The 13,591-nt window shown below is 45.7% G+C and overlaps 1 protein-coding gene, 2 long non-coding RNA genes and 1 pseudogene across 6 annotated transcripts; 2 read left to right on the top strand and 2 right to left on the bottom strand.

Annotated features, from left to right (window-relative positions):
* The first annotated feature begins 1,136 nt into the window (after positions 1 to 1,136).
* Positions 1,137 to 4,451, top strand: LOC125507826 (annotated as a pseudogene).
* A 737-nt stretch (positions 4,452 to 5,188) lies between these two features.
* Positions 5,189 to 8,966, bottom strand: LOC125507825 (cold-responsive protein kinase 1-like). Of its 2 annotated transcripts, none has more exons than XM_048672342.1 (7): positions 8,812 to 8,966; positions 7,878 to 8,023; positions 7,683 to 7,798; positions 7,217 to 7,427; positions 6,887 to 7,124; positions 6,634 to 6,784; positions 5,189 to 5,968 (listed from the first exon to the last, which is right to left on the bottom strand). In XM_048672342.1, the coding sequence occupies exons 2-7, from the start codon at positions 7,942 to 7,944 to the stop codon at positions 5,612 to 5,614; spliced, it is 1,140 nt and encodes a 379-aa protein (XP_048528299.1). In that variant the 5' UTR covers positions 7,945 to 8,023; positions 8,812 to 8,966; the 3' UTR covers positions 5,189 to 5,611. The 2 variants fall into 2 exon arrangements, with proteins under 2 accessions (XP_048528299.1, XP_048528300.1); XM_048672343.1 differs by having other exon boundaries at positions 8,724 to 8,952.
* LOC125507828 lies at positions 7,929 to 11,388 on the top strand. Of its 2 annotated transcripts, XR_007283050.1 has the most exons (4): positions 7,929 to 8,056; positions 9,476 to 9,644; positions 10,687 to 10,889; positions 11,014 to 11,388. It is a non-coding gene; the product is annotated as an uncharacterized LOC125507828 (long non-coding RNA). The 2 variants fall into 2 exon arrangements; XR_007283049.1 differs by having other exon boundaries at positions 10,687 to 11,388.
* Positions 11,389 to 11,523: 135 nt separating this feature from the next.
* LOC125507827 lies at positions 11,524 to 13,055 on the bottom strand. 2 transcript variants are annotated; one of them, XR_007283048.1, is made up of 2 exons: positions 12,612 to 13,055; positions 11,524 to 12,363 (listed from the first exon to the last, which is right to left on the bottom strand). It is a non-coding gene; the product is annotated as an uncharacterized LOC125507827 (long non-coding RNA). The 2 variants fall into 2 exon arrangements; XR_007283047.1 differs by having other exon boundaries at positions 12,766 to 13,055.
* Between the last annotated feature and the right edge of the window lie 536 nt (positions 13,056 to 13,591).

Raw genomic sequence — 13,591 nt, 5'->3', positions numbered from 1 at the left:
ATCGTCTGCTCCTACCACAAGGAAACGTCATTCAGACTTAAGAAGTATAGAACTACTTATAAGAGGGAGAAGATCAGAGAAAGAAAGAGATGCACATATAAGTTGCATTCATCGCACAATAAAGATGTGGATCTCTTGGTGCCTGTGATACATACCATGAAAAAGGCATGGTCATATCGGTTGGAGGCACAAAGATCGCCACCAGCGGACAGGGGTGGCCGCGAGGCAGTTTGGCGGTGGCCGTGCGTGACAGGAGTTTCCTGGCCTTCTGGTGCTCCTCGTCCTCGTCCTCGTAGTCGACGTTGTCCTCCTCGTCCTCGAACTCGAACCTGCAGCCCCTTCCCGCCGCCCCGACGGCCGCGGGCCCTCCAGCTTGTCGTCCTCCTCCTCCTCGCGGACACCCACCGCCACTCAATGGAGGGCGCCTTCCGCATGTCGGCCACCGCCAACGACTCAGCTGCCATTCCCGGGCCGTGGCTTCAATCAGATCGATAGATGAGAGGACGGGGCAGGGCTAGGGAAATCCTCCCGCCCGTGCACCAGTAGTCTCACGTGAAGCAGAAGAGGAACAACGGCGAGTGGCACGACGGCGGCCTGCGGCGAAGGGCAGCTCCGACGGCGGCTCTAGCGGCGCGGGGGAGAGGGGGGGGGGGCGAAGGGCGGATCCAGCGCGGCAGGGGGCGGCTCCAACGGGGTGCGGCGAAGGGCGGATCCAGCGGGGGGCGTCTCCAGTAGGAGGGGGTGGTGGGGCAAAGGGCGGCGAACAGGTGCGGGAGGAACGGGGCGGGAGGACGTGGGGGTCTGCCGGGGAGGATGTGGGGGAAGAGGTGGGCGGTGGCCAAACTGCCCGAGGGCATGGTCGCGGGAGGACTCGGAATATTTTTTTTGGACGGGACGTGTTTGTAAGGATGGTAACCCAATGGCATGGTGGATAATTAAAGCATACAACGTGTTTGGTGTTTTGAAGGGATGTAGACCATCAGATTGCAGGTTTGGATGGATAGAATAACTTGGTTCTCCGTCCTCTCGTGCTTTTACAGTGGTAGTAGATAGTAGATAGATAGTAGATTATTTCTACGTTTTAGATATATTCACAATATTCAAAATAAAACAGAAAAACGGATGTAAAAATGTGAAAAGAAAACGAAAAAGAAAGACTAATCAAAGCCCAACGGGCTAGAAGGCACTGGTAACTCACAACCGACCTTACGCCGTCCGTCGCGCCGTGGTGCGCCTCCGCCGGACGCGAGGCCCGCCGTCTCTGCCCCGCGCGCCGCTTGCTCTCCTCCCTCTCGCGCGTCATCCCGGGGTCTTCCGCCGGCCGAAGTTCGCTGCCCCGAGCTCCGTCCCACCGACATCGCCTGGTCCCCGCTCCGTCTAGCCGGAATCAAGCCACCGTTCGGCGTCACCGGCGGCGAGGTAGTAGGCACCGCCATCCCTTCCCACTTTCCTTTACCTCTCGTTGTTTGTTTCGATTGGTTGGCTGAAAGCCTGAAACCATGCCCTGAAACCCTACGTTTTGATTTGGGGATCGAGGAGGCGTAGAGCGGCGGGGCCATGGAGGAGGACGGCCTCGACATGGACGGCGTCTTCGTGGGCGGCCGCGACGGGGAGTTCTACTACGAGGGCCGCCGCGAGCGCGCGCCCCAGACCCGCGACGAAGCCCTCTACGGCGTCTTCGGCAAGGGGCACTCCGACTACGACTACGACTCCGAGGAGGACGAGGGGTCGCGACGCCGCAAGCGCAGAAGGGACGAGTCCGAGTCTGACTTCACTAGGCCCGTGCAGTTCGTCTCCAAGGGAATGCCCGAGGGGGTGGAGCAGGAGGAGCAGAGGCCTGGGCTTGGCCAGGCCCCGTCTTCCCTGCGCACCGCCGCCGCCGAGGGCGACCAGGAGGAGGTCATCGACCTGCCCACGGGGTTCGGGCAGCGGATCGCCGAGGGTGCGCGTGCCAGGCGGGAGGAGAAGGACCGGCAGCACGAGGCGGCCAAGCGCCGCCGCCAAGCGTCGTAGGCGGGGGTGGATGATGGAAAACCAGCTCTGGCCCCTGGCAGCGTGGAGTCCAACACGAAGGTGGCTAAGATGATGGCTATGATGGGGCACAAGAGAGGAATGGGCCTCGGCAAGCATGCTCAGGGAATCACCGCACCGGTGGAGACCATCCTGCGCCCCAAAAATGCCGGACCTGGCAGTGTTGAGGAGTTTAAGGAGGCCAAGCCCTTCACTGCCAAGGAGAACCTGCCACCCCCACCTCCTCCGCCGTCTGCCAAGAAGGAAAAGCAACGGTGGTCCAAGAAGGCCAGCTTGAAGAGAGATCAGGTCCTGACAAAGAATGAGTTGCTGGCTATGCACGCCGAGCAGGAACAGGATGAGCAGCCCACGGTTGTCCAGAAGGTGATTGACAGTGGCGGAGCCAGAAACTCAATATAGAGGGGGCCAAACATGTTATGGGCCAAATCATCTAAATCTTGCTAATTATGTTTGAAAAATGGGGGATTATGAGTACATATAGCTGTATTTGTGAGAGCATAGGGGGGGGGGGGGGGGCAAGGCCCCAGCCAGCACCCCCCTGCCTCCGCCACTGGTGATTGACATGCGAGGGCCTCAGGTTCGTGTGCTGACAGACTTGAAGGGGTTCAGTGATGAACAGGAGATAGAGGCGAATGATGTGCCAATGCCAGAGTTGCAGTACAATGTGCGGGCGCTTGTTGACGAGACCAAGGCTGATATCATCAGGTTGGAGGGGCAGCTGCGACAGGAGCAGGAGAGGGTGGCTAGTTTTGTGCGGGAGAAGGAGAAAGTAGCAAAGCAGGAGGCGTTGCAGAAACACCAGCTGCAGGTTATGGAGACGTTTGCAGGTGTGCTGGAGCAAGTCTGGGTGGACGATACAGCTGGTTTGCTCATGCTGCGAGGGTTGCTCAAGACCTTCCAGGAATTGAAGCTGCGTCATGAGGAGGAGTTCAAAATGTGCAGCATTGCATGGATTGCTTGCCGATTTGCTCATCAGTTACTGATCCGGGTCTTCCAGGGGTGGCAGCCTCTGCAAAATCTGTTGTTTGGCTTGGAAGTCATGTCATCATGGAAGGATTTGCTGCAGTGTGACCAGCCATATGATTTCTCAGATGCTACTGAATCAATGGCTCCATATGTACAGCTGGTTAGTGAGGTGATCCTGCCAGCTGTGAGGATATCAGGAACTAACTCATGGGAGGCTAGGGATCCAGAACCAATGCTCTGCTTTCTTGAGTCATGGGAGCGGTTATTGCCCCCTATTGTGCTCCATTCAATATTAGAGCATGTAATCATGCCAAAGCTCACAGCTGCTGTTGAATCCTGGGATCCACGTAGGGAGAATGTACCACCGATTCATGTATGGGTACACCCATGGTTGCCGACTCTAGGACGAAGGATAGAGACCTTGTGTCACTCTATTCGGTACAAGCTGAGTACTGTCCTCCATGTTTGGCAAGCTCACGATGCATCAGCCTGCGCTTTGCTATCTCTATGGAAGGGTGTATTTGATCCATCAAGTTGGGAAGACTTGATAGTGCGCTATATCATTCCTAAACTTAAAATGGCACTCCAGGAGTTTCAGATCAACCCAGCAAACCAGAAGTTCGACCAGTTTAACTGGGTTATGATTTGGGCTTCTGCTGTACCAGTACACCATATGGTCCATATTTTGGAAGTTGATTTCTTTAGCAAGTGGCAGCAGGTTCTCTACCATTGGTTGTGTTCACCGAATCCTGATTCCAATGAGATCACAAACTGGTACAAGGACTGGAGGGGTCTTTTCCCACCAGAGTTACTCGCCAATGAGCGCATACGGATGCTTCTAACGGCTGGTCTTGAGATGATGAACCAAGCTGCTGAAGGGGTTGAGTTGGTGCAGCCAGGGGCAAGGGAAGATGTGGGCTACTTGAGAGCAACAGAGAAGTGGAAATATGATGCAGCACAGCAAGCATCGCAATACCCAGCTTATCATTCAGTGCCAGGAGCAGTCATGGGAGATATGAGCTTCAAGGAGTCTATTCAGGCATATGCGTCTGACCAAGGTTTGCTGTTTATGCCTAGAGTTAATAAATCCTATAATGGCAAGCCAGTGTATGAATTTGGCACCGTGAGTATCTTCATAGACTCTGTCAAGCGACTACTCTATGCGCAACTTAAAGAGGGAACAGATAGATGGAGTTCTGTGTCTCTTACACAACTGCTGGAAATGAACCGGATGGCAAGATCACACTAGCAAATCATCTAAGCTTGAAATTTCATTTCATTTCTATTTTTCCCGCCATGTAGAAGTCTTCAGAATGTGGCTTTTGAGAGCATTTCTGTAGAATTAGTTACTAAAGAACAAAGTTTCTGGTGATGTGTCTGAATGTGATTTTCTACATGTATATACATGGAACTCAGTTATTGCTGCCCAAGAATGAATAATCTATGCAGATCTATTTCTAGTTGTACGTTGATATATACTCTGTATTTGTTTATTTCTTGAGGTTTCCTGTTGTTTTGTTAAGTTCATTTCTTGCTGTGTTTCCTGACATTATCAGAATGTCCCCCACTAGGACTATTAGTGTGCATCTAACTTTTGTCATTATGTGTTAAAGATTCAGGAATCTCCAGTATGTACTAGTGACCTAAAACGTCTTACATTTGTTTACAGAGTTTGATGGATGAAAGTTTTTGCTGTGATACCATGTTCAACTGTTAAGATGACATGGTTGGGTTATTACTGTGGTGCATTTTTTTTAAATGACAGCAAGTACTTTTGTTTAACTCGGGCTTACCCAGACTGTTTGTTTGGTTTAACTTGTACTGTTCAAGCTGCGGAAACCATTCCTATACAAGGTGATTTCACATGGAATGTTGTGAAGTTTTATCATGACTAATTTGATAGTGCTTTTCAGTGTTTTGAAGGTTCTTTTGTCAATCCCTGCTTTCAGTGTTGAGCTTCCTCTTAAGGATATTAGTTTCTGGAACTGCAGTTTCACGGTTCCTCTTAGATTCAAGGCCTCGTTCGGTAAGATATATTTTTAAATCACTTCTGTACCTAGATATCTTCACTTGTTTCAGTTTACATTTTATTGCTACAATCATCCTCAATAATCTGCTGACGTATTTGATTGAAATATTTGACATTGTCAGTTTGAATTATTGGCATTTCAGAGTGGAACTTTCACAGGTCTTTCATGCAGATCCAAGTCATGTCATTATCCGTGTGAGATTTGTACTGTATACTTAACTAAACATTGTACCTACTACAGTATTTCTGTGCACACAAAAAAAGGTAACCCTGGCTTGCTTAACTTAGGAAGGGTGCTAACTAGCAAATCTCTGTAAGTCCAGCACTCCCTGCTTGGGTGCCTGGTGTAGCTGTGCTCTTCTTCCTTCACCTATAAGCCATGCTCCACAGGACACTGAGGGTCTTCAGTTGTTGATCACCAAAAGCTCAGATGCAACATATACAAACAACTAACAGTATATCTAAGCAATCCAGAAACACAAAACGAAATCAAATGCCTCTCTTGACATGTTTTTCGTCATCCCTCCAATTTACAGCCATTGTTGCCTGAGCATATTCTCCTTCATGTGCCTTTTTAACTTGTCATTAGGGGCTGTCCCTTATCACAGTGCTACCAGCGAATGCAAGGTTAGACACCAGTGAGTGGTTATCCAGTGGAGACATTGGTGGAGACACACTTAACTGAAGAGCAGGCTCGATTGTTCTGACTTTCAGGTCCATGACATCTGTGATCAGGCCTGGCCTCATGATCTTGTCGCTGACGGCACACTCACCCTTTAGCATCTTGGCGACTGTCGACATGGAGGGCCTGACCTTGGGGCTATCCTGGGTGCACAGAAGTCCTATTTTCAAAAACTTATGAGCTTCGTCGGTGCTGAAATCATCTTTTAAGGTCCTGTCGATGATGCTCCCAAGATCACCAGACTCGTAGAGTGTCCAAGCCTGGGAAAAACAAGTGGGGATTTCTGATTTATATTCTTTAATCTACTACTGACAATGTCAAGAAACAATGCTTCAGCTATTTTTGAAATAGAACCTTTTGACTTCTCTTTGCAGGATAAGAGATTAAAGATCTCTCATAAATCGCTGTTTTGCAATGCAATAGCAGGTGCATATAATAATTGGACAAAAGCTAACAGATATGTCCTAAGAATGAGAACACCAGTCAATGCAAGTGGCATAGAAAACATTTTCAGAAACAAATCCAGAACGAGTGGGCCAATAAAAAATAATCTCAAGATAAGACGATGAAAGCTGGCAGTACTACCAAAAATATTAATTTTCAGGACAGAGAGGAAACTTCCTGGTACTTTCCTTCAGAATACTTCCAACTGTATTTCCTCTTCAAAAAATAAAGAATACTTCCAACTGTGGCAAGTATATTATGCGCATCTACTTGTGGTTATCTAAATTGTTCAACCATGTGCACATAGTAGGTATATGTCTGGCATGGTTCTCATGGTCTAATGTGGAGCATCTTCGATCTATCATAGCTGTATTCCATACTATTGTACTAGACAGAAAATATTTGTTTTTCCTGATATATATTTTTGAACTTTCTAGAGAATCATAATTCAGTAGATATTGTTATTGAAATTGTTCTTTACCGTTTCTAGGAGGAACTGATCTTGGAGAGGCAATCTGGGGTCAGTGTGCCACCTGCCACTGACAATCTCCAGCAGCAGAACCCCAAAGCTGTACACATCAGCCTTCTTTGTCAGCTGCCCTCGGATTGCATACTCCGGTGCCAGATACCCTCTGAGAAATGAGCATATGTCAACTTGTCTTAACCACACAGTACAGTATATATCAATATATGCAAGGTTAAATGAGAGCAGCAACAGGTGTCACTTTGCTTACAATGTTCCTGCAACCCTCGTGCTGATATGCGTCATGTTGCCTGGGAAGAGCTTTGCTAGCCCGAAATCCGATATTTTGGGGCTCAGGTCCTTGTCAAGCAGAATGTTACTCGCCTTGATGTCACGGTGGACGATATGCGGCCGGATTTCTTCATGCAGATATGTGAGACCGTCGGCGACACCAATGCAGATCTTCGCCCTTGTGCTCCAGTCAAACCGGATACTACTGTGGGCATTGCCTGAAGAACATCATGACAAACCAGGGGGTTCTGGGAATGAATTTACCAGCGATTTAAAGTTCTGAGGAAAATAGAAATTTGGTTCAACATACCAAAGAGGGTCCTTGCAAGGCTGTTGTTCTCCAGATAATTGTAGACCAGCATTTTCTGACCTCCATCGACGCAGCAGCCGTGCAGTTTAACGAGGTTGTGATGGGTTATGCTGGATATGACACTCAGTTCATTCAAGAACTCCCTTGTTCCTTGCTTTGACTCAGAGGAGAGCACCTTGATGGCAACTTTTTGACCATTCTTCAGCTTTCCCTGCATAATTTAGACCCGAGCCTGAGCACTCATGAAACACTAGTGTTTGAATTTTGATAGCTGGTCCAAGTGCTACAGTGACGGTAATCACTACAGCAGGAAGAGTATAACCTGCCGCTTCCAAATAATTCAGGATTATTTGGAGTGACTGATTGGTGCATACAATATGTTACGGGATAAAGAGATTGTGGTGTTTGAACTTGAAAATGTCAAAGCTTATATGGTGCAAACTGCCAAACTGGCTACTAAACCTACCAGGTAAACGCAGCCGAAAGAACCTTGTCCAAGTTTGTTTCCTGAGCAGAAATTCCTTGTGGCCCTTTTGAGCTCCTTGGAGGAGTATATCTTCACGTTGCCATGGAGTGGTATGTCTGAACAGAATAGGTTGAGTCAGAAGGGTTTTAGGATGCTTCAGAAGAACAAAAGTTAAATGAGATATGCAGGGTTTACCTAAGTCCTGCTGTACAATTTGGCTTCTGGATTTTTTCTTCCACCAGAGCAAACGAAAGCAAGTCATTGCTAGAGTATGGGATTTGCTTCTTAGAAGCTTCAGATATGTGTTCAGAAGCTCATGCAAAGAGGAGTTCGATAAGAACCTGAGGGTAAAGAAGAATAGCCAAATAAATTATGTAAGTATCTCACTGGAATTGTTTTTCCTTTTACTTTCAGCCGCAGAAAAAAAACTCACTCTTAAACTTCCTACATAAAATGAAGCTAGTTATATATTTCTGGTTTAACTCCAAAGAAGCTAAGCTGGTAAGATGTCCTCTTAAGAGAGGAAAATGACACGACACGTGGCACTCCGCTCATAACTCAAACATATAGTTCTGGTATGTTTCTTCTTCCTCTGAGGCGCAGCAGGAAAAAAAAAAAAAAATACACTATGCATACTTAGGGGGAAAAGATAATGACAAAATTAAGTAAGCTGGTTATAGTTAGTGGACATATGAAGAATATTTTGTGTGAAGAACTCTGCTTCTGAGCAACAAAATCAATGGGAAAAGAAAGTCCCTATACAGGGGGAAAGCATTTTCAGCATGATCCCTGAACTTCAAATGTTCAACAGGCAACAACTGAGATCTTCTAACAGAATCAGATGAACTTGATGGTTAAAGAAACACAACAACTGAAGGAACTCGAAGTGAATCAAATGTTTTCATGAGAAACAGCCCTGGATGGATTTGCAACACAAAAGCCAAAAAATTAGAACAACTGATTTTCTCAAAACAAATCTAACCAGGGAAATCGGGTAGTTTCAGCAAAAGGGAGAAAAGGAAACCAAGAAACTAAACTCACCCAAGGATTAGGCGCAGTTGCTCGGAGGAAATCCAGGGTAATTGGGTAGATTCTGCAAAAAGGAGAAAAGGAGAGAAACTGAACCTACCCAAGGATTAGGCGCAGTTGTTCGGTGGAAACTCCACTGTGATGTGCTGCAGTGTGTATGAAGAGCCAAGAGCGTGTAATATAAGTCCTGGATGATGGTGGTATGAGGAGCAGAGCACATGTATCTCCTAGCTTTAGAAGCAAAAGGGTGCTACAATATGCTCCCTATATATACTAGTCCAGGCAGAGGACTCAAAGGTCCCACTGGGATTGACCTGGCCTGTTCTCACCTTGGAGAGATGAGCTGGTTGCAACTTAGGAAGTAGCAAGGAAAGAAACACTTGTCCTCAGCTCCCATCATCAGGAAACAAAAAGATGACCAAGCATTGGGGAAAAATGCTTATTTATCTCTTCATTATAGGCTTATTCTTAATGCCCGTGTCCTGACTTTAGTATTGCTATAGTCGGAGACCGGTCCACCGGTTATCGAGTCGCACACCGTGTTCACTGTTCATCAGGCATAAACTAAACACTGTGACTTGAAAACGACCTGCTCTTTAAGAAAAGAAATATGTCTACTTTGTCTCCCATAGTTAGTCTTCAGTTTACATTAGTGAGATATAACAGAAATTTCATGGCACAGTAATTAAGTGAGGTAGGCTGCACGCTTGTATTTCACCTCATGGTGGATTATAATAACAACTTTTGTGTTTCATGGCACGCAGTGGGAATGGTTCCTGAATGCTCCTGTTTTCCTTCCAGAATGGTGCTTCCTCAAGCCTGACTTTAATTGCAGTTTGACATGCTGGTTTTTCCCATTGACAATTCAATGATCGAGACAATATATAGGTTGAAAAAGAGGATGAGAAGAGCCACCCAACCTCATCTGAAAAGGTATGCGTTGGATCATACTACTTTCTGATCATCAAACTGAGATGTACTCCCTCTGTAAACTAATATAAGAGCGTTTAGATCACTATTTTAGTAATCTAAACACTCTTATAGTAGTTTACGGAGGAAGTACATCTCACTGTGTATCGGAGAAAGTAATCAGCGTGACCCAGATACATTCCCCTTCGTCGACTCACCCAGGCCACAGAAATTAACAAGGTGATAAAATTCGGATATCTTTGAGCAGAAATGACACAAGTGCCCTGTGATTATAATTGCCTTGCGAAGACGAGAGAGGATGATTTGTGTGGCTTGTAATAAACAAATGCACACGAGGGAGACATAACAAATGAGGGCATTTGGGTAATTATCATCATTACATTGCATAACTTGCCTACATTTATAAACATAATTTTAAAAAATGCTTACTGTACATTATTCACTTGAAAAGGATAAAGTCGGTATTCTAGTGACTAGTACACTTTAGATTCAGTGGTTGTAGCACTTGTGCTTTATTTACCAGCATTGTTTGTTTTTATCGTATGCAAGGCACGAAAATCCAGTTTTTCCTCCAAAGTAAAAGGAAGAAAACCCATGTCTGCTTTATGTTTACAGAATTTTCTTGTGAAATGTCTACTTTCGCGCCTCAATAGTCATATAATTTTGTCAGCATCAGTCAGGTGTGACGTTGACTGTTTTGGAGATAACTGTAATGTTAAAGTAAGCTCAGACTTTTGGCCTTTCCAGGCTATCAAGGGGCAACTTAACAACCGCTAATGATCTGACAGGTCGACCTAAGAAATTTTCAACAATTTTCCGTTGTACAAAAAACACAACGGGATCAGCCATTGACCACATCCGCTGGTAGATCAAGTTATCTTTAGTTCGCTCCCCGGCTCATTTATATTATTGCACTGTTGGTCAAAATTGTAGTTGTGACCATCATGTTACATTTTTTGTCAACATAGACTTTTTGAATTCTGTTACCACTGAAGTTGATAAATTCAAGAAGCTGAGTAACTTTATTTCCGATATATATGTACAGGTCAAGTACATATTATTGCACCGTCGGTCAATATTGTGAGCTGCGAGCATCATGGCAACTTTTTTTTTTTGTCGGCGGACTTCTGAATTTTGATAGAGTTGATAAATCCAAGAGGTTCAGTAAGTTTATTTCAGATATATGTACAGGTGAAGTAGTACATATTATTGCACCGTTGGTCAACATTGTGGGCGGTGATCATCATGGTAACTTTTTTTTTTCGCCCGCACCGACTTTTGAATTCTGATACAGCTTAAGCTGATAAATTCAAGAAGTTCAGTCAGTTTATTTCTGATATATGTACATGTCAAGTATAATTTATCATTTCAGATTTCAAAGACAAGTAGAGAAGTGTGTCCATCAAATCAGTCTCTCTGCTAGGCAGGCTGACAGCTGTATCAACTAGCAGACTTGTCTGGTCAAGGAGTATCCATCAGAACGGTTCCTCTCAAGCTTTTGAGTTGAATTGTCCCATTCGTTCTCATGCAAGTCAAGATACTTGTTTAGCCTGAACACTGCAAGAGATAAACACAGCGACCCGGTTTCAGTTCATTTTCTACCGGATAATACTCGGTCTAGATCATTGCTCAGCTATCTGTCCAACAAAAACAACTTAGTCCAAAATCCTTTGGCGATGCAATTTCTTTATAATACGCCGAAATGGTCAAGCATATTCCTTTGTTGTGGGAGCTGAAAGAAATCAAGAACCTATGTATACGAAGTAAGCCCCAGGGTTTGATTTCGTTATATTTTGCCAACAAAGTCTTGGAACTGACGGTGTACATAAGAACTGCTGGTTAATTAATGCATTTGTATGACATTGGAGAAATGTGCACGTGATGCTTGACAACACCCATTCATTCAAATATTCAGGAGCAGAACAAAGATATGACAATCAATTTCTAGAGCAAAGTCGCACACATATGCTGGTGTCATCATGTAATCAAGTCTTCCTAAAGGTTCAGAACCGTGGCAGGAGGAGCCTTGTTGCAAGAAGATGCTTCAGCAAATGCAGCAAGTGCATCGTCGTCTGACCCGTCAGTAATCCTGGTTGGAGTATCATCCTCCATTGTCTTCCTAAGTCCTCTCCAGGTACAATGGATGATTCACCGGTGGCATTTTCTGTCCTGAATAGAACATGCAACAAAGTCAAGTTGGCCGTGGCCCATGTGGAACTTGGCATGCTCTGGGGTTCTCTGAAAATAACAGCAAAATATCAATGAGTCGGTTCATAATACACGAAAAAGGATAAATAATGGGAAATGAATTACGATCCTGGTGTGACATTACTGCAATGTGATTCTTCCACCAACCATCATTGGCCCAGTGATTCCTCTTCCAGGATCCGACCCAATAACCGTCAAAGATTTGGGTTCCATCTATCTTCTGTACTGCTTTAACGAGTCCGATCTATGCTTGAAGCGCTTCTTCACATACCTCTGCCCAGCTCTATCCTAGAATTTGAGCTCAGGGTTCTTGCAACCTTCGGCACCCAAGCACACACCCAGACTAGCTATTGCCAGCAGTCGTTTCATGTTCGCCTATTTCGCAAAAGATCTTGGTGTGATATGCATCCCAGATTGCCCTCCTTCATCTGTTCGATTCCAGTTACAGAACTCATGAAGTTGCATGAAGCAAAAAGTTGTTGGATAACAATCGAGCAACACACTGTGCATAGCCCTGCACAATCAATCCTTCAGCATCAAAAAACAAAAAAATAATTCTTGAACCAACACAAGGACCAACCATATCGCACTAATAACTACAAAAAGCATTGCGCTGTTGCCAAATCAATTTCTAACATGGAAGAGCTGTTCCAACTCTACAATTCATCAACCAACTCTACATTGACCCATCACATCACACTACAAAATTACTAGTAGTAAGCAATCATGGAGTTTGTAATCATGCAAGACTAATCGCCAAACCTCCAAAATGCATTTCCACCATAAGCAATGGCGACAGCGCACAGCAATCTAGCATCAGCAATGACGACTCCCCGCAGCAATCCACCACACGCATTTCCACCGTAAGCAGCCAAGCAACCGTGAGGCACAGAAAAGAGGAGGGATGGCTGCATACCGCTGGGGGTGGGGACTGGGGAGGATGCCGGCCAGATGGACGTGCAGTGCAGGTCAGGGGGAGGCAGCTGCGGGTCTGGGACGGTGGCTAGGAGGTGGATCTGGCCGGCGGCGGGTTCGGCGTGCAATGGAGATCCGGGGAGGGGGGCCATATTGGTCACATGGAAATCTAAAGTCGACGAGGTTAATGAGCACATAATGGAGCGGATCCAAAGTGATAACAGTATGGGTCACTGCTTGCAAAGCGGTGTCGCATAATAACAACAGTGCAGGCATTCTTAGTCCGACAGTACATTTAGATACATCCCTTTTTATTCATTTTGATAACAAGTATTTTCGGACGGAGGGAGTATTTCTGAACAACCCAAGGCCACGTTTGGATTCTCGTTTTCCTTCAAATACAACTGTAAAAAAAATACATGTCTCCGTCTGTCGTTTGCCCTGGTAAGTTACACCTGTAAATTAAATACAGTTGTATTTGAACACACCGATGCCAAGCGCAGCCTGAGGCTGTGCTTGGAATAGATGTAACGAGATGCATGTGTATTTTCTATATTGGTGTAACTTACCGGCTCAGTGCAGTTTCCAGGCGGAAACGAAAATGACGGGCGAAGGCTTGTATTACTTACAAGTATATATTTAGAATGAAAACGATAATCCAAACAGGGCCTAAAGTTTTTTGAAATTCCAAACCACCAGCTCAAGTTGAAAGTTGGACTACAAGTTAGGGCATCTTGAACACGAACCTTCAAAGCCTCCGGATCGACGTGCCTGAACGCACTTTGCCATCTAAAATGGTACCGGTCAGCAGACGTGTTTGGTTGTCC

Source organism: Triticum urartu, chromosome 5 (genome assembly GCF_003073215.2).
Source record: "Triticum urartu cultivar G1812 chromosome 5, Tu2.1, whole genome shotgun sequence".
In the NCBI taxonomy this organism is placed as follows: Eukaryota; Viridiplantae; Streptophyta; class Magnoliopsida; order Poales; family Poaceae; genus Triticum; species Triticum urartu.
The sequence above is the reverse complement of the archived record's forward strand: the minus strand, read 5'-3'. Positions and strand labels throughout refer to the sequence as shown.